Source organism: Porites lutea, chromosome 5 (assembly GCF_958299795.1).
Source record: "Porites lutea chromosome 5, jaPorLute2.1, whole genome shotgun sequence".
Lineage (NCBI taxonomy): Eukaryota > Metazoa > Cnidaria > Anthozoa > Scleractinia > Poritidae > Porites > Porites lutea.
The window spans coordinates 33,891,838-33,918,635 of record NC_133205.1 but is presented as its reverse complement, the minus strand read 5'-3'; the positions used below and the strand labels follow the sequence as shown (position 1 = coordinate 33,918,635).

General features: G+C 39.3%; 4 protein-coding genes across 4 annotated transcripts in view; 3 read left to right on the top strand and 1 right to left on the bottom strand.

Annotated features, from left to right (window-relative positions):
- Positions 1-26,798, bottom strand: part of LOC140936502 (uncharacterized) — a 470,324-nt gene that overhangs the window by 76,847 nt on the left and 366,679 nt on the right. The gene's annotated exons all lie outside the window — the stretch shown is intronic.
- Positions 592-7,888, top strand: LOC140936485 (NADH-quinone oxidoreductase subunit B 2-like). Its single transcript, XM_073385963.1, has 10 exons — positions 592-668; positions 2,311-2,383; positions 3,004-3,086; positions 3,745-3,791; positions 4,144-4,214; positions 4,705-4,747; positions 5,015-5,080; positions 5,770-5,816; positions 6,302-6,493; positions 7,292-7,888. The coding sequence occupies exons 1-9, from the start codon at positions 647-649 to the stop codon at positions 6,486-6,488; spliced, it is 639 nt and encodes a 212-aa protein (XP_073242064.1). The 5' UTR covers positions 592-646; the 3' UTR covers positions 6,489-6,493; positions 7,292-7,888.
- On the top strand, positions 8,731-17,676 carry LOC140936487 (NADH-quinone oxidoreductase subunit B 2-like). The gene is made up of 10 exons (XM_073385964.1): positions 8,731-8,775; positions 10,159-10,231; positions 10,458-10,531; positions 10,656-10,702; positions 11,730-11,800; positions 12,195-12,237; positions 12,898-12,963; positions 14,326-14,372; positions 15,123-15,310; positions 17,610-17,676. Exons 1-9 carry the CDS (start codon positions 8,754-8,756, stop codon positions 15,307-15,309), a joined length of 630 nt encoding a protein of 209 aa, XP_073242065.1. The 5' UTR covers positions 8,731-8,753; the 3' UTR covers position 15,310; positions 17,610-17,676.
- Positions 21,383-24,261, top strand: LOC140938958 (F-box only protein 38-like). The gene has a single exon (XM_073388492.1). It carries the CDS (start codon positions 21,502-21,504, stop codon positions 23,665-23,667), a length of 2,166 nt encoding a protein of 721 aa, XP_073244593.1. The 5' UTR covers positions 21,383-21,501; the 3' UTR covers positions 23,668-24,261.

Here is a 26,798-nt window from a genome sequence, read left to right as displayed (position 1 = left end):
CGTTGAAAAATGCCCCATCTCATGGCCACAGTAGGTGGTCAATACCCCTTAGCCTGTGACTTACTGTACCAGGAGCCCATGACTATACCAAAAAAGGTGAAAGCCAGCAGAACGGTATATTTACCATCAAATACTTCACGCAGCTTTCACACACACTAGTTTCCGCTGGCATGACTATGGCATATTCAAAGTAAAAGGTATTACAATTAACATGTAATTGAATCGAAATCGAAAAGGTAGTTGGTTCAAATCACCTCCAAAATTGGCTAATAAACAAGGCCCCAGTTGTTCAAACTGGATAGATCTATGCCGAAAAAAAAAGGAATAGTCTATCCAGTCAGGGATAACGCAGTCTGGTGGATAGCACTTGCCTAGGGTTGGGGAAAGGGACAGAAAGAGACAACGGGTTATTGATCGATACATAAATTTAAATCCATGGTCAAAAGGAACGGCCAAGATCACAATTGCAATAATCCGGACTGGTTTACATGAGAAATTAAAATTAAGGGCGAATCTTCTTCGACCATTCCTTCGCTCGGTTTGCGTGACTCTCTTAAATAGGTATGCGTGACTAAGTATGCGTTCGCGTGAGCTTTCGTGTACGATTGTTTACCTGAAGTGCTCGGTTATGTAAGAAAAATCCAAGATGGCAGTTGCATTGTGGAAGGGTAAGTAGAATGGAATCGATCTATATCGCTGTGGAATCATCTAAACCCTAAAAGGTGCATCTTACTACATCTTTAGCTACCAAGAGACATTTTTACAGAAGCGTAGCCTTTTTACAGAAACAAAGAACACATTAGAAGCCTGCATGCACTCAGTCACGTCTTTGTTGGAAAGAGGGGTTTGCAGTGACAATTAATTGTTATTGTTGTTGTTAAGATTATTCATTTCTATTCAAATGTTATTGTGGCATTATACTCTGAAAAATAACCGTGTACTGCTCCCAAGTTTGCGTACCCAAACTATACGTTTATTGAATTCGCCCATAACAAGTGTTGTTGCTTCTACTACAAATAGTTACAAATTTCACTTGGGTGAAAAAAGAAAAAAATCTCGTCGTTCTGTGTCTATAAATACTTGATTTCGGATCCCAGTTTTTTCCTCTGTTCATCTAACTTCATCAGCTTGCTTTTGAGTGATAGTCTTATTTACAATTTTATTTTTCGTCATTAGCATACGCTTCTCATGTTCTAATAACATTGCATGAATGACATTTCTAAATGTCGAAAGTCATAGCACCGAATCAACTCTCAGTCCGATATACGATCTGAAATATGCGATGTTAAAAACTCGAAATTTTACAAAGAATATTGGAGTCAGAGGATAATGGGCTTCTGATGAAAACTTCTGATAATTAAGCAATGGGCTTTTAAATTTATTCTATTCGTGCACCTGTCACGCGTCGTGATCAGTCAAGGAGTATTAGGGGTCGCGTGAGATCTCTTAGCTTTGGACAGCCGATAGCTGATCATGTTCCCCCGAGACAAAATATCCCTCTGTGATATTCCTACAAAAGCGCCTACTTCACTCATGTTTGGCCGGTGGGGGGAGGTGATGGGGGGTTTCGAGTGTTTCGACAGTTCCCTCAGCGGTCCGCTGTGGCGGTGTGATCGGCATTTTTATCTACGTCTCTGGAATATTACTCTGTGTCACATATTTTGAGGGTGAAGTTTTATGTGAAAGTGGCTTTTACGAAAAAGCAGTCCAAAGTTGTTAGAAGAGTTTGAGCATATTTCAGTCAGAGAGATTCTCTGTTGATTTCAGACAAAAGTCAAAGCGATTGAACAAACTCTTTTTTAAACGGGGACCGCAGAGAAGGGGGGAGGGGGGAAGGATACTCTTTGGAACGGTCGGAAAAATTGTTTCCTCGGCTTTATTTTTGAGATTCAACCATAACTCAAGTGCATTTTTTTTTTCATTCACATGTGAACATCACTATAAACTTTTCATCAACACTTTTTTGAAATATTCCTTCTGTCAGTCAGCTTCTAAGGCTGAAAAGACGGTTTACTGTTAGATTTTCAACCACAATGCAAAACAACTTCTGTTTCTATCCAGCATTAATTTGCTTTTGCATCACTGTTTCTCCGACAAGATTGTCAAGATTCGATTTATCTTGCCCTCTGGCGGATTCACCTAGAAAAGAAGAAAAAGAATACAGACTAGCTACAGATTCAAACGCCTCACCTTTAATTTTGTGGTTGAGAAATTGTCAAAATTACAAAAAAACAAAAAACTAAAAAAAAAATTACTTTTCAAAAGTTGCGTACTGAGAAATGATAAACAAATATAATGCTGTTTTTATAGGTCGCAGCATCTTGCCGGCAATAAGCCGTGGATTTTTTAACAGCCTGATTTTATGGAGGGCAGGGCCTCAGGGGTAAGTGAAGGCAGTCCCTTAAGCTGATTTACGCGTTTTTATTTTGTTAGTAAATTGACTTTTTTATGGCGAGAGATCCTCTCTCGTCTGTGGCGAATTTTAAAATTGTTTACAACACTGTCAGTGAGTGTAGTGCATGTTTGCTGAATAGGACCTAATGAATGGCTAACAGTTGACATTTGTTAAATCTAAATAAGGTGGCCAATTTAAGGGACTGACCCTTGCTCATATGTTTTGTTTGTTTGTTTTTTTCACAAGAAAAAAGTCTGCCAGGCGAACCTGTCCAAGGCACCATTTTCCAAGCTCAGTCCTCAAGTTTACTCCTAACCTGCGTAGCAGGCGCTTGGAAGTAGTGGGCACAAGAAAAAACGGGCGTGCGAGAAGGAGACACGCGAGGGGAGAGGGTCGCGTGTCTCCCTCGCGCGCGCCGGTTCTTTCTTTGGCCCACCACTTCCAAGCGCCTGCCACGCGGGCTAGTTTACTCCGCTCCAATAACTCAGTTCATAATTAGACCATGCTTCTCGCGTCACGGATAAAATCGCGCAATTTTCTTGGAAATGACCCTATTCGCTTTAAACATCTTGAGACTTGGTAATCTTTTATTTTCATTCCTTCCTTAGATTAGTGGCTGTGAATAAGAGTCAGAGCGCTACTGCAGCGTCTGCTGGTTCCGCCGCAAAGGGACGTCTGGACAATGCTGCAGGTTATATCCGGCTTTTAAAATTAATATATTCTAATCTGTTACGTACTGCAAGCCTTTAGCAAGGCAGTAACCACTGAGTAACTAATTTGAAGTAGGTGGGGAGATGGGGATAGGCAGCTGAAGCATTTGATATTTCATTGCGTTGTCACAAGAGAGAATGAGCTCATTATCTCTTGGTTGTCACCGTTGGAAATGTTTTGCGTTTCTGCCAAACTGAGCTTGAATAAACTTGAGCCGTGCCAGCACTCAAATATCTAATACCAGGCAGGCATAATTCCAGCCCCTATCGTTAAAGACAACGCTCCTCAAGACAGAAAATAAAAATGATTTTACCGACATCAGAATTTCTTCTTATGATTCTTTTATATGTAAACGGTTGTGTGTTTACAGCGCACGGTAGTATTAATTTTTTTAAAAATTTAATTAAATTTAATTCATTTTACTGCATACAAAATAATAACACAGACACAAGATGGCAGCGGGAAAGGAGAAGAAGGGAAGAGAAGAACCATACGGGCTTAGTCCACCTAATTTAAAACGTTACATTGTAAAAAAGAAAGAAAAAGAAATTGAAAGAAAGGATGATTAAAATCACATTATACATAACTGAAGTTACTTAGTATTCATGAAAGTCATTATTCTTATTCTGTTCTTGCAGAATTTGTTGTTGCCAAAATTGATGATATAGTCAACTGGGCACGCAGGGTAAGCTTTTCAGTTAAGACTAGTTTTCTTTTTATGTTGGCCTGTCATTTGGACATCACATTGTTGTGTCTATATGTACACGTCGGGTTATTTTGTGACTCAGGATCGCTTTGGCTACAACACGAAATAGGACTGAATTTTGTTGTCCCAAGCAGATATAGTGTACGCTGTAGCAGCAGATTCCTTGAATTGTATTCCGTCGGATTCTAAGGCCCAGGATTCCAGATTCCACAAACAAGGATTTCACCGATTTCGGAACCCGGATTATCGTTTCCATGGGGCGATAATTATCTGATTGTCTCTTAAGTCCTACATATCTTAGCCTAGGACTCTTTTCGTTTCGTATTTGTAGGGCTCTATGTGGCCGATGCAATTTGGTCTTGCATGCTGTGCCGTTGAAATGATGCAGTTTGCTGCACCAAGGTAAAAAATTATAAAATACACAGGAATCCTAGCCATACGACCGGCCCGTTATTTCGACGATTGATTTTTCAAAGCCTAGTCATTCAGTCCTTGACGGTAACCTCATTGTTGTGAACAGAACACCTCGTTCCTCGACCAATCACCACTATTAATTTGAATTCTCCTGTGGTTATCTTGTCGCGGATAAGACGCGGCAGTGGAGCGCCAGGTCTGGTGATGTCGGATAGAGAATAGCCTGCGAAGGGGAAAAACCAGATCTCCTTCCCCTTTTGACGCCTGCCATGCAGGCTAGATAGGAAGCAAGAAGCAGTCAGTGCAACACTTTCTTTTGTCAGGGTTAGAAGTGTGTGATTAAGAGTCAGCCGATTTGGGATTTCCATCAAATACGACAAGATTTTCGTTCAATCTTTTAATCTTTTCTTTCAGAGGCAAATGGCTTTTTCTGTGGCATGAATTTTTGCGTAGATGTCTTTTGATTCCTTTATTTCAGATATGACATGGATAGGTTTGGTGTTGTCTTTCGAGCAAGTCCCGTAAGTTGCTTAAGTTTCAGATTTTCCTTTCATTGTTCTAGTCATTAAAACATTAAATCTAGTGGTCTGATATCCAGAGGAAAATAAAGTTTCTTTGACTAAAACTCTTCTGGTCATAATTCCCCTAAAGACAACATATAATTTGTTCACACCGCAACATTGAAAATCACTTCGTCTGTTTTTAAAAAGCTTTTGAGATATCGAACAGAAACGTGCGAATTGAATTCATTGTTTCCTTATATACTTATTTTTTTCTGTTTTTTTCAGCGTCAAGCTGATGTAATGATTGTTGCAGGAACTCTGACCAACAAGATGGCTCCAGCTTTGAGAAAGGTGGGAGAGTGTGTACTCGGCAGGACCTTGTACTGTCGCAGACTCGTACCCAGCCGCTTCTCTTGTTTTACGCGATGATTGATAGGAAGGTTTAAGCGAGTTCACGTTGCATCAAGGGAAGGAAAGAAGAAAAACTCCTTCCCAAGCGCCATTGCGCGCATTTTCCAGATTTCATCAATGAGGACTGGGTACGAGTCCCGGGTACTGTCGCATCGTCGCAATTTGTAATTATCATGTGCTTTGGAAACGACCTGTTGCGATCTTTAATAAATCCATCTTACTTTGTAATACCTGTCGCAATTTTTTATAAACCATGCAACATTTTGTAATAAGAGAGCTGTCGCAATTTGTAAAAAACTAAGCTCTCGCAATTTGTAATAATTCCATCGCACTTTAATGTAATACCTGTCGCACTTTGTAATAAGAAAGCTGTCGTATTCATAGAGATTGAGACCCTGTTAAGTTAAACATGGCCTTGAGGCAAAATCAAAAGGCAGCTAAAATGGCCACGAAGGAAAAAAAGATGGGTTGAAAATGAGACTGCGACGAAGAAAAGGGTAAGTACAACCTCGCTAGAGATCCACGCGTGAGCCACGCAAGACGCGTATTCCGACAAAATAATAAACAATAAACAAATTTAATCGTTTGTCGTTATTTCTAACTCCTGTGATTCTTTTTTTTACATATAGTTATATGACCAGATGCCTGAACCACGCTGGGTGATATCCATGGGAAGGTGAGTTGTGCAAGAGACCTGACTGCTCTTAACTTAGCTACAATAATCAAAATAAATAAATAGATATCATTACTCCAATACTCCTTTCACTCTTAAAGGTTCCGTGATATATTCAACTACTCCTAATTTTCGCTTTGTAAGTATATTCTCGTGAGTCTGAATAGTCACTACAAGTATTCAGTCCACTGGCACAAAGTCAGATGGAATCTCAAGAATTCGTAGGCAAATTCAGTTCATCTTCAAAAATATCAGACAAGTCAGAAACAAAGTGCATCAAACTGAATCGTGTAAATAACCCTATTGAGTTTTAGATCCAATCCGAGTTTTGAATATTTTCGTTAAAAATGTGAAGTAACAGAAGCAATTTGCTTCTCTTTTCCACTTTTAGTGAAGACCGAGAAGGGGAGCCATACGCTTAGTTTGGTGGAAAAAATCAAAAGGCACTGGTTGAAGTAATTTTAATTTATCCTCTGTTCTACATTCAGCTGTGCAAATGGTGGCGGCTACTATCACTACTCCTATTCAGTAGTTCGTGGCTGTGACAGGATCATTCCAGTGGATATCTATGTACCAGGCTGTCCTCCCACTGCTGAGGCTCTGCTCTATGGTGTCCTGCAGCTGCAGAAAAAGATTCGACGCAGCCATCCCATCCGCATGTGGTACCGGAAGTAACTTAAGTACGTGTGCATATCCAGTAATATTTAAGTTATTTCATTTTTACCCGTGAATTCTTTGGTGTTAACTTCCTCTTATTATAAGGGAGCTTAATAAGCATTAGCGACGATGGCGAGGGCAACGAGACCGGCAAAAAAGCAATAAGTTTAGATTGGCAAAACAACAACTTTGCACGTGCATCACCGCGCTTTTTTGTTGCACATTTCTTTGCTGTCCTTGCACGACTACGACTTGAAACTTCCTAATTACACGTGTTTATGGAGGACGTAAATGCAAGACTGAACAATTTTCCTTTTCCTTTTTCTGATCTTGGATAAAGTCATTCAAGATTATCTCCAGAAAAATCGCCCACGTTTGACAAATTGAACAAGGTAGAATTGTAGCGATGAAGTTTAAAACAGCGCGAATTCAATTAAAGTTCCAAGTGACGTTTTCGCTGCCGTTGTCGTCGTGTTAGTTTCTCAAGCTCCCTATTATTTCTCAATCTGGGAAAAAAGTGTCCAATTTTGGGTTCATGTATAGGAAATACAAATACATTGATACGCAGGTGGCCAGGGCTTAGAATGGACCCAACAGTACCACCTTTGTCTGGATCTTCCTTGTTCATGCAGCCACTCATGTATCTCGGATACCGGACTCTTGAAACCAATCAACCTGAAAATGGGGTTGTAACCTAGTGACAGTCTCGTGCGAGTTTAACATTATTGCGTCAGTTAACATGATTGCGTCAAGAAAGCAATAATAAATTTTCTTCTTTTCTTGATAAAGTATTTGAGGAAGAGCTCTGTTTACTTTTTCAGGTTATCTGCCAAGAATGGCCTCTGTCATAAGTTGCAAGAACTTTTAGGTTTAGCTGTAGCTTAGCTTTTTGGGAGTAACGTATCCACGAAGAATACTCCAGATAACTGTGGCTGCCCTAATTCAAGACCTTTTCAAAGGAAAAACACCGACGGATTAAGTTTGTGATTCCCACACTCTTTTAAAACAAGCGTTGTTAACGTTGTTCAAGTGTAATAACTACGACATTTTCCCGCTGGTAGACTGCACTGTTTTTTTTTCAGATGACGATGAAAAAAACCCTGGTATTTTGACAGAAAAGTCCGAAATTTGAACAAATTATCAGGGAATGGCCACTGATTAAATAATGTCCTGCAGACTTCAAGTTGAGTCTGTCATCAGTATTTGTTGTCATTAGTTATTGTTTTTACCTGTTTATTAGTTTCCAGTCTTTTTCTAGATGTTTAAATTTCACTGTAATCTTTTTAACCGTCACTTCTGAAGATGTATGTTGTTACATACGAAACGTCTAGTCTTTAAAATCTTATTTTTTTTGCATGCAACATGCGTCATTTCATCATGTTTGTTACCGCAGTTTGTGTTCTACTTTTACTGAAGTTGTTACCAACAGTTACTGCCATGAAATTAAATAACACCTTCTCTTAAAAATCGGTCTGCTTTAGTGTCCGAGTTCTGAAAGCCCGCCTAATACGGACACCCGGGTAATACGGACACTATGGGATGTCCCCTTAGTGTCTGTATTAACGGGTTCCACTGTACATGGAAGTTGCTCTCTCCGGGTTACTGGCCCCCTGGCAACCCACCAGTTCCTGAACCACTAATATGATCTGATATCAGCTTAAGATTGCGGACAGTATAGCCATCAACATGATCCCTGGCCCAAACTAGAACTGTACACCCTGACTCATTATGACAGGCCCTGATCAGGAGTTTAAGCCTTTTAGCGTTCTCACAGTGGGAACAGTATCGGAGAATAGGAGAGGGCTCATCCGCCCCCTTTTATAAACTGCGACCAGGCGTTCTTTCATTTTGTGTTTGTTTGTTTGTTTGCTTGTTTTTTTTTTTCGGGATAGCACGAACATCTGCGAGAAAGCAAAGAGCACCTCCCAAAATATAAGGGAAGAAGGACCCACCTGATTAGCCTGCGAGCAAGCTCTCCATTTGGGGAAGTCGCGAGAAGTCACGCGAGAGCAACACGCGCAAGGAGACGCAAGTTGCTAGCAGGCTATAGCAGGATACACCTGATCGCAGGTTACTGCAATCCCGCCTCCATTAACGTCTAAGCTTCACTGCGAGTTTTCCTTGCTTTGATCAGCGTTCTCATCATCTATTTCTGGTTCATGGGGACCGTAGCTTTATACCTGCTTTCAGAAATTCTTTCCCAGTCTCCTGCCTTTCGGCGACCATAGTGCCCAGCCTTCTCGAGACTTTACTTGGAATCGAGGCTATTATGTAAGATCCAAGATGGCGGTTGCACTGTGTAAAGGTGAGTAGTGTTGGATTGTTCTTTCTCGATTGAAATTGGGCTAGTTTGCTCTTAAAATACATCGAAGCAACGTTTTGGTGTTAGCCCAATTACTTTCTTATCACTCGTTTTGATACTCATAAATCAGTAGCTTTGATCTTTCACTGGCAAAATTTTCCGGCAATATCAAGGCCTTAGCTTCTGTTGACGTATTAAAAAGCTGACATGCTTTGTTTCTGTATTTAATACGCGCATTTACACTTGATTGTGAACACGAGTTACAAAAATGCCTGCTTGGTAATGGTCTTTGTGGGAGCCATCCTTTTGCTTTTTGATATTTACCCGTTTACAATAAAGACATAGATTGGAGACAGCCAACCCGGCGAATTTCAATAATCGATAGCTATATATCGATAAACTTCAGAATACCTGGCCACTTATTTTGCATTTTGTTGAATGGTGAACGTGCCTACTGAAAACAATTTTTTTCAAAAACCGATCAAAATTGACGATCAATCTTTTTTTTGTCGATTTTAATTTCTTAGTAGTTGTGCATGGTTTTAAGGGATTCATGTTTGTTAATATTCATGTTGTACATCCCAGTGGCGGTAAAATGCATTTCTACGTTTGGACTACGATTTTTCTCTTAATGATTCATGAATGTGCACATTCACTAAATATTCCACAGTGGCAATAACTATTGATAATTAATTACAGTTAACTCCCTATACAGTGGACACTGTTGGGACCTTGAGTTATTGTCCCCCTAAAAGCAGGAAATTTATTTCAGTCAAACGTCTGTAAATTATTTTTGCCTGGGATTTAGCTGCAGTCAGCATTAGTGAGGTGTCCGTGATGTGAGAGTTGACTGTTTTATAGCTCAGTCAATTCAAAGCATCCCTCAATCTGCCCTTGTTCTGCCCTTGTTCCCTTGGCATTTTGTTGAGAACTTGTTGTTTTTTGGACATCTGAAATTCCCCACAGTGGGGCCAGCAGATTTCTGCAAATGTCCCGTCTTGAATACAAGGCAAAAATTAAAGAAATTTCTGAGAGAAGCCTAAGATGTAAATCTATGCTGTATGTGAATGAAAATAAATTTAGAATGATCTAAACTCATGGTCCATTATGTGCCTTGAAATTATTCTGTGAAGTTCAACTGAAAACTCAAGGCTTTAAAAGTCTTGGAAATCCTTGGCTCATTTGTAAACCCAGAGTTTCAAGAAGGTAATACGACAGTCACTGGTTTTCGATTTTCTCCACCTTATTTTGCCAGAAAGTAAATGTTTTCAAGCTATAGATGCATGTATATCCTAAATTAGTGTAGTAACAAATTTGGTGGGTGAGATTGAGAGTTTTAGTACAGTGTAGATCTTTACACCCGTATTAATATTGTTATTGTTGCAGGTCGCAGTGCCTTGCCAGCAATAAGTCGAGGAATTTTTAACAACTTGATTGTCTGGAGGGCAGGTCCTCAAGGGTAAGTGAACGTGGAGCTCAGTTATCCTTAACAAAACAACTCCAGAACAGAATTAGTTACACTATTAAATTACATGTAAATTGTATATATTTTAAAAGTATAATATTGAAGCAAATTGATTGCTTTTGTGGCCAAGTGAATTGTCTGTAATTAAATACAGTCCTTGCTCCTATATGGGTTGTGCCATTGGTTGTACATGTGCTTACCATTTTTCTTGCTTCTTTAGACTCGTGGCTGTGAGTAAGAATCAGAGCACTGCGGCAGCTGCACCAGCGAAAGGACGTCTGGACAATGCTGCAGGTTTGTGTGTCTTGTAGAATTCCTCTGTTTACATTTTGATTTGATTAAATATTTTTTTCTTTGTTTCTTTGAACATGTAACATGTAGCACTGAAAAATTAATTATTCCAATTCTGTTCTTGCAGAATTTGTTGTTGCCAAAATTGATGATATAGTCAACTGGGCACGCAGGGTAAGGATACACGTTCAGTAGATAATGTATGTACAGTAAGAACCCGCAAGTATTAAAGAACCCGCATTTTCCCAAGTTAGCCTATACAGGTTCTTATATAAATGGCAATTAGCTCAAATTTAAGCTTTTTAAGTTCTTAAATAGGGTCTTATTTTTCTAAAGAAAACATACATTGTAACTTAGGTGGTATTGCATTAATAACAATTTATTTGATTTGATTTTTAACAATGTTGGCATTTGCATGGCATTTGGAGTGATAAGGCACCTATGTCTAAAAAGATGATCCTGAATGTTGAGTTACCTTATTTGCCCAAGTGTACAGAACTTTTTTCATAGAGTTTAGAAAACAAGAATCTGTTTCAAATTTTATTTTAAACATGTTCTTGTTTTGAGGGGGCCTAACTGGCAAATTCTATCCTTACAGGGTGGTTTTAAAAACCAGTTTCTTACTTGCTGTTTTTTCTGTATAACTCAGACCTGTCATATTTTTTTAGTCTGATCATGCTACCAGGACTTGAATGGAGAATTAGGTCTCTGAAGTACCAAATAAAACAGGCACAATCATTGTCTTTTGACAACTGTAACATTATTCAACTTTTCTCAATTTCGTATACCCCCTAAACCATACGTGTAGGTAGAAGAAAAACCCTGGAATGTTTTTGGCCTATTATCAGGCCTTGAAATAAGTCCTGTCCGGTAGTCAGGGACAAGTAGATTTTTTTGCTGGGCAAGTAACTTTTAAAAACTTACTTGCTGCCAACTGGGCAAGAGTAGTCCAGGCAGGTCATCCTCTGACAAAATCATTAATTAAGACAATCAAGCCATGGCCCAGGACAAGTAAAATGTGCTAGCTGCTTTCCCAAGGGACAAGCTGGAAGTCAAGTTTTTTTACAAGCCATCTATTATATCTTCCCTATCACACAAGGAGTTTGCATTTTATAATATTTCTAATTCTAATTCTAATTGCATAATGTGCAAAAGGCATAACCCATCACAGCAAATGTGACAGGAGATTTTCTTTTGGCAGGGCTCTTTGTGGCCAATGACATTTGGTCTGGCATGTTGTGCTGTTGAAATGATGCACTTTGCTGCTCCAAGGTAGGGTTTCAATGTCATACATGTACATGTAGATGTATGTGCAAAATAGCAAAGCATGGACCACTGATTCATACTCATACTTTTTTTAAAACCTGTAACAAGACAACTGTTTTGTCTCTCACAAGAATATTGTGTCTTGAGATGAGTCACAACTGGCCAGAGAGTGGTAGCGTACTTTTGAATGCTACTGTAAGCTCACTTCAGTTTTGCAGTTTGTTTCAAATTCCTAAGGATGAGAAAATTAGTTTTTCATTTAAGATAATTATTGAACTGATAGGATCAATCTCCAACCAAATTTCTCAAGTTATTTTAATTCTTCTCACCTTCGGGATTGTTCCATAAGAAGAATTCACCAATATGTTTATGTGTTTCAGTTTTTTCTCTTTGTTTTCAGGTATGACATGGATAGGTTTGGTGTCGTTTTCCGAGCAAGTCCAGTAAGTATTTTAAAGTTCATACACATGGGGTTCTCAATTAGATCTTAATAAATGAATAAAGATTAAAACTTACTTTATGGTTGGGTGGTTTTTCTTTTAGCAGCCATTTTGAATTTTGCAGACAGCTTGTGCAAGGTCTGGGAGGCCTCAAAATCCTCGGAAGATATGCTTGCTTGCCATACTAAGAAGCTTCCAAAGATTTTTGGGAATATCCAACTATCCCGGGCGCCCAAGATTGCTTGGTCCCAGAACTCACACCAGCTGACTGCAAATTCAAAATGGCCGCCAGAAGAAAACATGCCCACACTTCCCCACACATTGAGACGAAAGTAATCTTTAATCATTTATTGTAATCTAATTGGACTTGAGAACCCCCTGTGGTCACACACTTTCTCAAGAGAATAAGCATTTAGATGATAAGACAGAGGAAGTTTGTTGAAACATTATTTAGACTTAAAGACTTAAAAGACGTAAAAGTCTTTTTCTGATACTCTTAGCCCCATATATAACCTTCATCGCGAGAAGTAAAAGCATCACTGATTATAAGATTAGTTTTATTTGAAAGAGCTTTTACTGCTGTCCGTGATATCATACAGTTACTTGCACCTAGCGTGTTTTTTAATAGATCTAATGCTTTTGATGTTTTTCTGCTTTGTTCAGCGTCAAGCTGATGTAATGATTGTTGCTGGAACGTTGACCAACAAGATGGCTCCAGCTCTGAGAAAGGTAAAACAAAGGCATTATGTTGTTGTGATTATTCTAACAACAGTTTGCCCAGGGGCAAACATAACATACTTTTGGAGTTAAAGCCCTCTTGATAGATGGACAGCTAAATCGGCTAGTTACTGGGGGCTGTTTCTGAGGATCATCCCTGTACAATAAAACAGGCCAGCTCCTATGACAGGCAGTTTTTCTGCTTTGTTAGGGGATCTGAGATGGTTGCCACAGGTCAGGAAATAGTCTGGGAATTTCACTTCAAGCCAGGGAAAAGTTAATCTTTGAAAGAAGACAGTTTTGAGAGTATATATTTATTCTTTTCCTTCTACTTTACTGTTTTCTAACATTAAAAATTCTTTTGTAAATTTATGGACATGAATAGTCTGGAATTGGTAGAATATTGTGGATGAAATTGAACCACAAGCCGATGTTGACGTTGTTTTGTTAACTTACAAACTATTATTCATGTACACTATGTTTTCTCGGAGTGGAGGGGATGGCTATGAGGATGGCTGTGAGGGAAGAGTTGAATCTATTATCAGGCCTAGTAATTTGTGAAACTCTTAATTCAGTTGGTCAGGGAAATTTTACATTTGTCAGATAAAAGTCAGGGAATTTCAGAAACCACTGGCTGTGGCAACCATGTCTGATGAGAGGTATTTACACTGTCGGTGTGGGGGTAGATCTTATATTCAATAATTTGAAAACAACAACAACAACAATGACAACAAATCCAGAAATACATGAAGGCTTAGCACACTAACCTGTAACTATTTCATTTTTAAAAGTAGTTAAGGGAACATTTCACAGCAAAGTATCAAATTATTTCTGTTTGTAAAAGATATAAAACAGTTGAACCCCGGTTCTTGAACCCTCAGTTTTTTGAAATTGCCAATAATTTGAACCAAACCTGACTACCCTTCACCATTCAAACATTGTAACTTTACATGTACCCCTGATTTTCAAACCTCCTGATAATTATTGCACCCTTAAAGCCTCAATATCCACTTACAAATTCTCCAAACTGATCTCCATACATTTCCTTAAAGAATGAGTTGAGAGAATTTGATAAAAGATCAAAGCATTTTCCCTGAGGTGATCATTTTATTGATTCTTATAACCTTTTCTCTTGGACACATATTGTTATTGTGAGGAGAAAGTTGATGTTGGTCATTCTTGGGACTTAAAGGATTAAATCTATTTGTTTTGTCCGAGGTGGCTCAAAAAATCCGGATTTAAACGTTACAGTGGCAAATAATCTAAATTCCATACATAGTCTAGGAGAGAAAAGGTCAAGTAAAAGAATAGTTTACCGGCACTTAGTTACTGTTAGTTATTTAAGTTGTTTTACTGATTGAATTTTGTTGTTAGGTGTATGACCAGATGCCTGAACCACGCTGGGTGATATCCATGGGAAGGTGAGTTGGGTTTTAAGATCTTGTGTAGGACTTGCTGTGCTATTACATGTAATCTTCACGTGCCTTTTGCATTTTGGAAAATTGTTAACATATTTAAAAAAATTCAATAATTTAACTTATTGTACTACTACATGAGAAATTTCTGCAATTTGATTGGCTTAGAGCAGTGGTATTTAAGATTAATTTGAAATACCCACATGTGAAAATTACAAACCTCTTAATTTGTATAGGTAATAGCATGATTTGTAGTGATATTTGGCATAAATACCACTCGTGATATTTCAAAATTGTCTCAAATTTTACTCGCCTAACGGCTCGTGAAATTACGTATAACAATTTTGAAATATCACTTGTGGTATTTATGCCAAATATCACTACAAATCATGCTATTACCTATACAAATTATTAACATTAAAATTCTGGAATTATTAAAATTATTAACATTCTCTAATCCCCAATATCCACATATAGACTCCCCAGATTGATCTATATACATTATTTTTCTTCAACAGTTCATTCCTTGCAAGCGAGATTTTGATTAAAGATCAAAGTGTTTTCCCCGTTTTTTAAATTAATTCTCATAATCGTATATTTTGATGGTAAGTGGATGTTGGTAGGAGAAAATTAATGTTGATAACTCTTGGGAAGGTTAATAGCCTGTGACAAAGGGTGCAGTAAATTAAACACAAAATGAGAAAATTAATAACAGGCGTGAATGAAGATTAATTTCAACCACTGTTTTATCATCAGCTGTGCAAATGGTGGCGGCTACTATCACTACTCCTACTCAGTAGTTCGTGGCTGTGACAGGATCATTCCAGTGGATATCTATGTACCAGGCTGTCCTCCTACTGCTGAGGCTCTGCTCTATGGTGTCTTGCAGCTGCAGAAAAAGATTCGACGCAGTCAACCCATCCGCATGTGGTACCGGAAGTGACGTAAGTGCTTAAGTTGACTCCATGCTCAAAACTCGATTCTTGAAACTCGAAGCTTTACGCTGCGACCATTGCAGATTCTTGGGTCTGGAGTTTTGTGTTTTGAGAAGCACATTTTCTACTTGAAAGGCAAAGCGACAATTATTTTCGTATATGTAGCCTTTCCCACACCATTTTCAGAAATTCGCACCGACGATTAGTGCGTGCGGTACGGTGGCCTTAAAATTTTTGAAAAACAAGGTGCATACCTAGTGCATACCAGGTGGTGGTGTTCTATAGTTCATCCAGTCGCTCTTGAATTCTCTGAACGATGTTTACTGTCCATGGAGCAAAGTGTTCGTGCAGTTGATACAATTAACTCTCCCTCAAATGACACATCTGCAAGACGGTTACCTTCCTTTATTGTGTCAATAAGAAAATGCTTGATATGAATCTGATTGGTTCTTAACAGCCCATATTTGTAGCTAATTTTGCTGTTGTAACTCCAAAACTGTCCAATTTGACCTGTCCAATTACCAGGAGCTTGTAATCGGACAGGTCACATAATCGGACCGTTAAAGAACCAATGAAAATCAAGTAGCAAATGCCACTGGCCAATGAAATTTATTTTAACTAGTTTACATAGCACATGATAACCAGTCAAAATCAACAAATCAATAGTGACCATGTAAGCTGTCCAGCTTCAACTGGAAAAGAAAATTGAATGAAACTAACTGGTCCAACTAACTGAGATTCTCGCATTTTGTTATTGACATAATTAGTTGGTAATAGGACTTCCTGTCGTACAATTCAGGGCTAGTCAGGCCTTAATTGTACTGCACTCAGTCCTACTACCATTGCATAACCGATACCTAGAGTTTGTGATAATTTTTGACTTTCTTTAAGGCGGGCTCTCTAAGATGAAGGCTTTGTGCCTGTCCCAGAGAGAGTTGCCGAGAAATGAGCGTTTAAAAAATAGAGGTCAGAGCCAGAGATGAAAATAGTCATTAGGTCGTAGTTATGATTAGGCACCTTTGTTCAGGGTAGGCGTTAAAACTCGCACGTCGTCTGGTGGAATAGAGGGAAGTTTTTGTGAATTGTGTGGGTAACAATTATGTCAACGTTCGAGTATACGCCTCATTCCCAAACTGTTTACATTTAGCATCACCTCAAAATAATGAAAGGATGTATTACCTCTACTCTCCCTTCTCAGTTGGCGGTTTCGGTTGGAGCGCGGCGAAGGAAATTTCTTCGCGTCAAAGGAGTGAAAATATCGGACAAATTCGTGGGAAAAGCAAACGAAACTGGAAACTCGAAATTGTGTTTCCATACGAATGATTCGCATATATTTTAATTCTCACTTTTTACAGTTGTTTTGGTGCATAAATATGTACAGTCGAAGAAGTGCAGGAATCTTGGTAGAAGTCGTGATCTTCGCCATGAGAAGTGTGCGATAAGCTAAAATAAAAATCAGCATGCGGCTTATCCATTTGTGACCATTTCCTTACCCTTGGCATTCATTGTAATGTCAAGGTACCGTCCCACGCAAACATGTTTCCAGGTTCCCTCTCTTTTTCTTCAAGGAAGAGAGAGTACCCTGGGCCATCAAATTTGACGTATTATTATTTTTGTTTGTTTGTCTCACATGTTCAGCAATATTTTGGGAATTTGAAAGCGGTTAATCAAATGTAGTGCCATTCTGTTTGTAAGAGAATGTTTTATGTTGAAATTATCGCATAAAATAGTTCGGTCTTCACAACCTGAAAACGCTTACATGTACATAGTTTTTTCGGGTCAGTTGTTCTTGTTCCGTTTTCTAGGCTACCAGCAGTCCCTATTTTTTCTTAGTCCGTCGAGCGAAATGCGCGAGGCACAAAATTGACCACGCGCGTGACTGAAGGGGCGAGCGTGCACTCCCTTTACTAAATCTGAAGAAAGAGAGAGACAGCATGTACCTGTTTTCCCCTTTCCCTCTCTCAAATAACCAACTCTGTCACTCCTGTAGGAAAAATTCCAGTCTGTTACAAGTGAATTAGGTTATTCAGAAGTTCTCTTGAAGATGTTGAATTTAAATTGCCCCGCCACGGGATTTATAATGATGCTGTCTGTAAACTCAAACGTTGTAGCAAATTTGTTCTGCAAACATGCGACCGAGTTTGCGGGCGTTATGCTGGGATCAAAACTGCTTGTAAAAATTGCTTACCCTGCTCGAAATCTGGTCGGCAGAATTGTAGTTTAAAGAAGTTGTGATATGTATAGCAAGCCCTAAACAAAGATTAATTGTAAGCTAATTCCTGTTATTTCTTTTCATTTTCTTTTACAGAAAGGACGTTCTGCTTCTTGTTCTTTATTGAATCAGCCGAAATATTTTCTTTCATTGTAAATACAAGTTCCTTGCGTGGATTTCTTATGTGAGAGAGATTAAAACTAAGCTTGAATGGCTTTGTGAATTACCGGTAGGGTAATTTATCAGTGTTTTTCTTGATGATTGTTTATCTTTGTGGTAACAGGTCAAAACAGGATTATTTTTTTGATATTAATAAGACAAGGAACGCTGTATCAGAATATTGCATTTTACGTGTATGACATTTGCAGTCAAAAGTCTCTATCTGTGCTATCTGTTATGTATTAATCAAGCAAACTAAAAATTAAAACATTTTTCAAAATACACGGTATTTTCCTGATCAGCAATTTATTTCTTTAAAAACTCTTGTGTGCTCTTGCAAAGCTGAATGGGGTTTTCCTGTCACGTTTTGGCCCTCAATTTCTGTCTTTGTTTTATACTGCTTCAGCGTCATCTCCCTCGTGAATGTTAACATTAAAGTACTGTTTGCCTATTCTGCAACGGAACAGAAACAACCGAAGTTCTTCTAAGTGATGAACGAACTTCTGGTTGGCTACCCGCAGCTAATAGCAAATTGCTTTCACATCCGGGAATTACTGTCCTCAAGGCGCGGCGAAAGCTCGGGAGGCGCCATGCGTACAGAAAAGGATTAATCGCGGAGTTTAAAGTCACGCCAAGGAAAGATGTGTCACGCAACCAGTGAATGGAATCGCAAGAGCAGTGCGTACATAAATTCATTAGGTACATCAGAATGCATGGTATCACGTAGCAAACTCCAAACAGAATCAGAATCGAAGTGAATGTATTGGTAAGCTTCTCTTCGAACATCGTTGCTTTTCGATTAGCCATGCACAGCCCCTGTAAACTTTCCTTGCGGAATTTCTTCCTGTGTCGAATGGTTTTAATTATCTTCAAGTACGCAGTAACTGACGCACATAATGTTAGAAGGATCACAGAGTTTGCGAAAAAGAACGCAAAGGCGCGGTAACCTACATAAAAATAAGGTGCGAGAAACATGGGCGACAAAAGCCATATTATGCCCGCAGCAAGCAACACTCTGGAGTTATTCACACTTTTGCTGTACTTTAAAGGCTTGGAAATTGCAAAGCAGCGCTCGAGGGTTAATGCCAGTATACTGAATACAGACAGAGTACACGGAAGGAAATACAGAACGTGTAAAATCTTGACTAGTTTCAGAGAGGTAACGGAACACGCTTCCATGCATAAAGTGATAAACCACTGAGACAGGTTCAGTTACGGCGCCAACGAGCAAATCTGTCGCAGCAAGATTAAGAATGAAGTAAGTAAAGGGTGTGCGTAAGCTTTTGAACTGAGGAGGGCTCTTCATGATAGTGAGGCATACTAAGATGTTACAAGGAACAGCGACAAGTGATAAAAGCCCTGATACGGTGGCGGTGAAGACTGGAAGATATCCAGGAACCGGGACAGCTGCACAGTGGTCTCTTACTTCCAGCTTAAGCATCTCTCGCCTGTCTGATATTGCCGGAAAATGTTGCAATTTTTCTTCTCTCTAAGTCAAAAAAATCAGATATACCTTTCCTCTTTTCTTGTGGCTCGTTATCTGTTTATGACGGACAGAATTGCGAAATTGATTGTTATAGTCGAATTCTCATTGATGAAGCACGTTTTTCGTGATTGAACTTGATAGAGCTCTCGTGATTTGCTTCACCGTATACAACAGACGCTTATTTACCGGAAGCAATCTCAGAAACAAATATTTAAAACAGTCTTATGTATATATACATTAACTTTACCCCAAGGTAATGAAATTTTTCATTTCTTCTTTCTCGGGTTTGTATATTGTAAAACTTTTTTCAAGTGGTACATTTTTCATAAGTCTCTCTTCGTTTGGCACCTCAGTTTCGCAAAGCGACCACATATTCGGAAATTTACTTGCCCCAAGCAGTAGTTTTGCCGACAGATTTTTAATAATTTTCTTTGAAATTATCTTTCTAGTGGCTTTTAACGGAAACTATCAGTTTGTAAATCTACAAAAAACGATCGTATCGCCCCTCTTTAATATTTGCATAATGAATGGTGTAAAAAACGTGCCTTGAGCCGAACTTGAGCCGAGAGTGATTTCATCCGAAAAAAGACAGTGGTCCTTGAGAGGCACAAAAATGCCCTCATTTTGTTTCCTGAGCTATACCTTGAACTGACTGATTCTTTCATTTTTATGGTCGTGATAACAGCAACATCTTTCAGACGTTCCCCACGCTTGACAGTTTAGAAAACAGGAGTAGTAAAGCATGTTGACAATTTGAAAGTGTAAATTTGAGTTAACAGAACGTATGTTTTTAGGGAGTTATTTGGTGAACGTTTCAATAAATTCAGTGACAGTAGTCGAGATCCGGAAAGGCTGCCTGTCGAATATAAATAAGAGAGATACCGTCTATTCATCATACTTAACATTAAAATTTCGCTTAACCGCCTGTTAGAATATAGAAATTAGTTGCGGATCCCTGGGATGGTTTCTATGTCATTTTATCACTTCAAAAGACTATGTACCATAAAAGTGTATTGAAAAGATATTCCCGCAGAAACGAACGTAATGATTGAACAGCGTAGAATGACTCGCCCCCAGTCATCTCTTAGCTTCTCTTATCGTTTGTAGGCGGGCATGGAACGATGGAAAGCATAGAGGGAGAAGGAGGAGATTTTCCCCTCCTTCCCATCTCCCATTGCGCGCATCTTCCACTCGCATCCCTAGACAAAAGAGACAACTGGGGACGAGTCAGCGGCGTAAAAGAGATTAACATGGGGAGACTATATTTCTAATATTTAGATCTGATGCAGTTGAAATAAATGATGTTTTAGAAATTTTGCCCGTGCAACTGAAGATCTTACGAGTAATTTTAGTTTCCTTTTTTCCTTTTTAATATATTTTTTGACATAACTGTCGACTCAGATCGAGTTTAGCCAACGGCCAAAGGAAGACATAGTAAAATTAAATATAAAAGTAATAGTCATAACAATAATTTACTATTTAAATGCTGGTCGCTTGGGGTATACCGTTTCACACTTGGATATTGGACCTTAATGTTATAATTACCTTATCCTGCTTTCCCCCAGTCCACTCATTTCCTCTGTATAAAAATAAATGTAAACTAAGGCTTGATGAACCACTGCGAAGACCGTGAACGATCAATGTAGCTCAACGTTGGATCAAACAAGATCGTGATCAGTCGAAAAATATAAAAATAGAATTAAAGTCAAAAAGACTTCTGTAAAGACTGATCAAACAACGTGAAAAAGGCTGAGGCATATGTAGCCTCCCCTGCAGACATTCTTAGGGGTGCGTCACGCGCGTTAATTTTTTTGTCTCAGGTAATTTTTGTTTTTCTTTGGTTTTTCGGTATGGTTATGTATGATAGTGAAGTTGAAACAAAAGAAAAACAAAAATTACCCGAGATAAAAAATTAACTACAACATATACAATATTTCGACTGGCCGAAAATATTGTTTACCTCAGCCTTTTTCACGCGCGCGGACGCTCCGCGCGATCCATTCAACCAAAATTCAGACCGGTTCGACCGAGAAAAGTGTTCCACCTCAAAAGGTGAACCAGTCTTTTCGAAAATTTTACGGTTGGACCGAACCAATCCATTGGGTTTTGGACCGAAATTTCTCTTTTGTTTGAATGGATCGTGCCCTTTATGTTGCACGACTATATGGTTCTGCTAACATGTAGGTCCTTCCATCACAAAACATATTGCGTGAGATAAGGGCGACGGAGCGGAACCTGGCCATTAGAGAGTTTTTCCTTCTTCGTCTTCTTCTATTTGATGAGGAAATGTTGACTAAGCCATAGCGTTCGGGAAATAAGCTTAAAAGTTGTAAAAACTCCATCATGGCTGATTCTGCTTCTTTGTTCGACAACTTCTCCCTGGAAATCTTGGTCGAGATCATGTCGTCTTTGCCACTAAGAGATGTTCTTAGGCTCCAAACAATATCTAAGAAACTTTGTTACGCGGCAACGATTCATTTGAGGACAAGAAAATCCGTAGACTTCACTGAGGGAAAATGGTATGGACAAATGTCCCCCCTTATAACAGATGGAATTTTTTCACGTCTGTTGAAGCGATGCCCGGAGGTGAACGCTGTACTTGGAATACACCCAACATCAATAACGAAACGTCAGCAAAGGCGTTCAAATACATTAAGTGTGGATGGCATCACATCAGCACTAACTTTTTGCGCTAAACTGAAATCAATCGGTACGTCCAATGTACAGGTATTGGAAGCAATGTTAGCAATTAATCCTAGTTTGGAAATTGCCGGTGGTTTCCGTAATCGTGGGGGAGACTTTCCAATTTCTCCACTGAATCGTTTGTCAGTTCCAAGGGAAGTCAAGCTCTCCCAACTAGTCTTAACAGGTGTAACCATGCCCTCATTACCATCAATGGAATCTTTAACTTTTCTTCAACTGCACTGGGTTAAGTTCACAGATCCTGATCCCTTCAAAGATTTTTCCTGCCCTAAATTGGAACATTTCATCATGAAAAACTGCATGGGTGACACCCACACTGGGTCGTTTAGTTCGCCGAACTGCATTCCTTTGTTCAATGCACTGGGGAGGGCGGCACACTTGGAACATCTAGAACTTGTACGTGTTCCATTTCCAGGTGGAATTTTTCGCCATGTCGTTGAGGACAATTGGCGACTGGGCAGTTTTCGATATCTCACTAGAGTGTCTCTTGTGTCATGTTATGATGCTCTGGAAGTTGATCTAGGATACTTAGTACTTGTATCAGCTTTCAGGTTGGAAAAACTAATCATTCAGCCTTCTTTGACCAAGGATGCTGTGTTCTCGGCATTGCTTATGGCTCATGCTGAGTATCCAAGATTTGAGTGTCTTCATTTGGGTTATACTGATGATTTTCCAGAGACAGGGCGATATACAGAGGAAGAGCTTCTTGAGTATGGTTTATCATATGAAAGAGAACAATCACCCACCCTCTCTGACAGAGGAATGAAATTAGCACTACAAGTGTTTCCCCGCGTGCGCTATTTGGCTTTATTTAATTGCCCAAACCTGAGAAATGCTTCGCTCTGGTGTAGTCCAAATGTAAATTGCATGGCTTTACGTGATTTAACACTGTCTAAGTGCAGGAATGTATTACCAGAACATGTTTCCCAATTTGTTCATCAGCTCCCAATGATTGAGTACCTCCATATGGAACACATGTTTAAAAAACTTGATGAAACAGATGAGAATGGTGACAAAGAGAGAAAACTTGTCATATCTTCTCAAATGGTAAAAAGCATCTCTTTGCACAATTGTGGAGTCATCAAGCTGTCAGTTGTTAATTGCCCAAGTCTCGGTACCCTCTCTTGTACCTCATGCAAGGACCTGTCTCAAGTTGAGTTTCAAAACGCCTTGTTGAATCGTATTAGTTTCTCTTTTTGTCCTGTACTGACATTGAAAAGCATTCTGGATGAGGTGTATAGTTTGGCAGCAAACACAAGTCGAATTGTCTTACTGCGACCCACTGAACCTTTTGACCCTGAGGAATGTGAAAGAAAGCTGTTTTCAACAAATCTTGATTATCACTGTTGCATGGTACATGATCACAGAAACTCTGTAGGTTTAGTCACCAAGCTGTCTATTTATAGCTGGGTTGAAACTGTCACTGCTATTAACAGTGAGCTTATTAACAAGTGTGGATTTAAAGAGGCCAACAGCATGACAGCAGGATCTGTCCGTTTTCCCTGGAGCAGAGACATCTACAGAATCTGTAGGGAATTCTCCAGTGGACCAGTTCACATAATGACTGATGTTCCTTGGTTTCAAAAGCTCATAACTGCCGAGGAGACTTCATTTGTGCCACCATGTTTGTCCAAGAATGAGCAGCTGCCAAGACTTAAGAATAACCTTCCCATGAAAGTGTGCCTTGATGTATTAAAGGAGGAAATTTCTGAGAGTTTTTCATTGCAGAAAAAACTTTCTAGACAGATCTTGTTGGTCTATTTGAATACTGTTGATGTGAAACATGCATATGTAAAGGACATTTAGGAGTGAAAGCAATACTTAAAATGCTTGAAAATTTATGGTTAGTGCTGCTGACGAAGATAATCTGAAGTAGATGCTTTCCAACTACACCACTAGAGAAGAAGTTCACAGGATAAAGTATCACTGAAATTAAAAATTTAATGTTTGAAAGTCATTTGGGTGGATTAATTTACCTGCTGATAAACATTATCTCTCAGGTAAGAAGTGTTTTGGAGAGAATATTGATTTTTAGAGATACTGAAAACACCATAAAGGAATATATCCAGTGAACTTTGGGACATCAGATGTAGTTTGAGGCTAGGTATGGTGCTGGCTTTACATGTAGGTTTGTTTCAGTGTTCTTTGAATATTAGTAGGTTTAATAACTTTCTTTAATTTCTTAGTGGGAAACCACAAATTTGTTTTTGCCCTAGGCTGGCATCCTGTTTCAGCCTAACGTATAAGTGATACAAAAGTGAGTGAGTGAAATAGAAAGAAAGAGGGCAGATACCTCTCCTATGTCCTGACATCATTTGTTAATTTTTAGAGTTTGCTTTTTTCTCTTTGTTTGTCATCACAACTTTGCCAAAAAAAATTAAATAAATAAAATAATAATAAAAAAGAACCCAAATCGAGGACACTTGTTCGAAAAGTAATAATTGTTCTTTTGGAGGCCCAACCCAAAATGTACAGATGACAATAAGACAGTTTAAAAGTGATAAGAAGCAGCTGTAATTTTCAGCTGAAAAGAGTATGGTATGTGAAAATGTTCAGTGATTTTCAGCATATTGAATTGTGTATCAAATAGATCTTTTCTTGAATGTGAGAATCATCTATGTTGATACGATGTATGATATTTGGAAAGGACTTGCCCCTTTGCTACTTAGCGATCTTTTTACTAGTTCAAATGGAATTCACAGATACAGCGCAATCCACTAGGCCGCCTGCCAGAGCTACAATGTAATTATTATCAGAAAGAAGGTATAACCATGTATCTTCGGGCAACAAAACAAAATTGAGTCAAATTTTTGACTCTTAAAGCTCTAGCTGCTCATCCTCCTCTTTGTTATCGTTTTTCAATGGCTTCTACATAGTCTAAAGCTGGTATTAAACGACGAACGAATCATTTTGCATGCAAAACAAATCATGTTGAACCGAATGTTGATGCTGGGTAACCAGGCGAATTTTTGAGCGCGTGCTTGACCCAAGATGGCGGTTTGTTTACAGTCATTTCTACGGTTAGATACTTGGTTGTGGTGTCCAGTGGTTTTAAGGAAAACAAAGGTTTGGGTGGGGTGCTCAGTCTCGCGGGCTCATAAAACTTGGTCTCGGTCATTCTTATTTAAGAATTTTCCATTTCTACACTGCGATCTTGCGCCTGTTTCAGACCTGTTTTTTCCGAAGAGAGCTCCCAAATCTGTTAATACATAGAACTCTTAGAGCTCTTTTATCACAGTTATTTTAACAAACAAGGGCTTAATTTTACCAGATTTGGCAGTTAATTAACAAAATATTTAGGCTTATGTATTACGCGATCGATATTATCTTGATACTACCAGTATGTAGACTACAAAACAGATCGGTAAAGCGTAGCGTAGGAGTCTTACGCGCGAAGCGCGCGAGGGCGTGTCAGGCGAGAGACATAAAATGCCATACAATGAGTTCCTTCCGACCTACCTACCCTCATCCTCGGAGACCCAGGAGCAGTTAGTCGGGTCGATAAAATGTCCTTGGTGAAAGTTTACTGTAAGATCGGGACGAGCTCGTCCCGATCTTACAGTAAACTTTCACCACGGACATTTTATCGACCCGACTAACTGCCCCTGGATACCAGAAGTTTTTTCGACTCGTATGAGAAGCCTCTGGCACGCGGGGTAGTTCCGACCAGGGGGCTCAAAAATGTCGTCCAGCTGTCAAATTGTTGTGAATTTGATACACTCGGTGATTGATTTCTAGGGAGAATAGCGCGTGTTAATATTATCTGCACTTGGCGTCGAATCTTGACGTTGTATCCAGCAATTCTAAAGCAGTTTTTAGGGTTGCTTCTCTGTGAAATGTAGTGTATATAGTATAAAAAGTGGAGGATCAAAAATGAGTGGAAGTGGCAGTAAGCGAACAAAACCTGTGCCGCCTACTCCTCGAAGAAGGAATAACCCACTAAGCCGAAAGAGCCTCGCTTGGGATAAATACACAGTGGATGGATAAGCTCGGAAAATGTGTTTGTTGCGCCTACCAGAAAAGGAGAAACGTTACCAAAGTGGGACGACCTACTGAAAAAGGAACTTTTTGTTGTCCTCGAGGAAGGAGAATCTTTCTCAACCTTTCCTCTCCGTGCGAAATAAAGGTTAGAAACCGCGCTGCGATGCTTTCGTACTATTATTGCGATTGAAAAGAATGAGTAAATCCCCTCATTCCAATCCGCTTCTTCGTGATTTGGCTCTGTAAATCACTATCCGTGAAGGTCGGTATACACTAGGCGACAAGTGCAGCAACATGTCGCGGCGACACGTTGCAGCCAGAAATCGCTTCGTGTGTACTGGAGAATTTGTGGGAAAATCTTTGTCGCTGCAACAGCATTTTGTATCCGCAACAAGTCGCACAGATTCAGTCTGATTTGATTTTTTGCGACTTGTTGCGGCGACAAAATTCTGTTGCGGAGTCAAAAGATTTTCACAAAAATTCTCCAGTACACAAGAAGCGATTTGTCGCTGGGACGTGTCGCCTCACCGTGTTGCTACAACTAGTTGCGGGACCTGTACACATGAAGCTACAATGTACATAAAATGGGCTGTCGCCGCGACCGAACTTGAGAATTTAAACATCCCGCTAAAGGGCCCAGCGTGACAAAACATTGCAGGAAAAAAGTGACATCCATGGACACAAAAAAAGCACTTAGAATTATTCACATCCAGGAGGCACTTTGGAGAAATTAACCAACCTAAAACCCTACTGCTCTTGCATCAGAGGGCAAATCATGCGGATCACAGAAAATCAATATGCGTGTCACGACCTTATTAAGCGACCAAAATTCACATTTGCTCAGTCAAAACGTTTTCCTCCAAAGCATAATCTACGCGGCAGAGAAAACAATTCGTTAGAACAATCAGCCTTTTGGCATGCGATAAAAGTCGTATGCAGTCTACCGATCCCCCTTT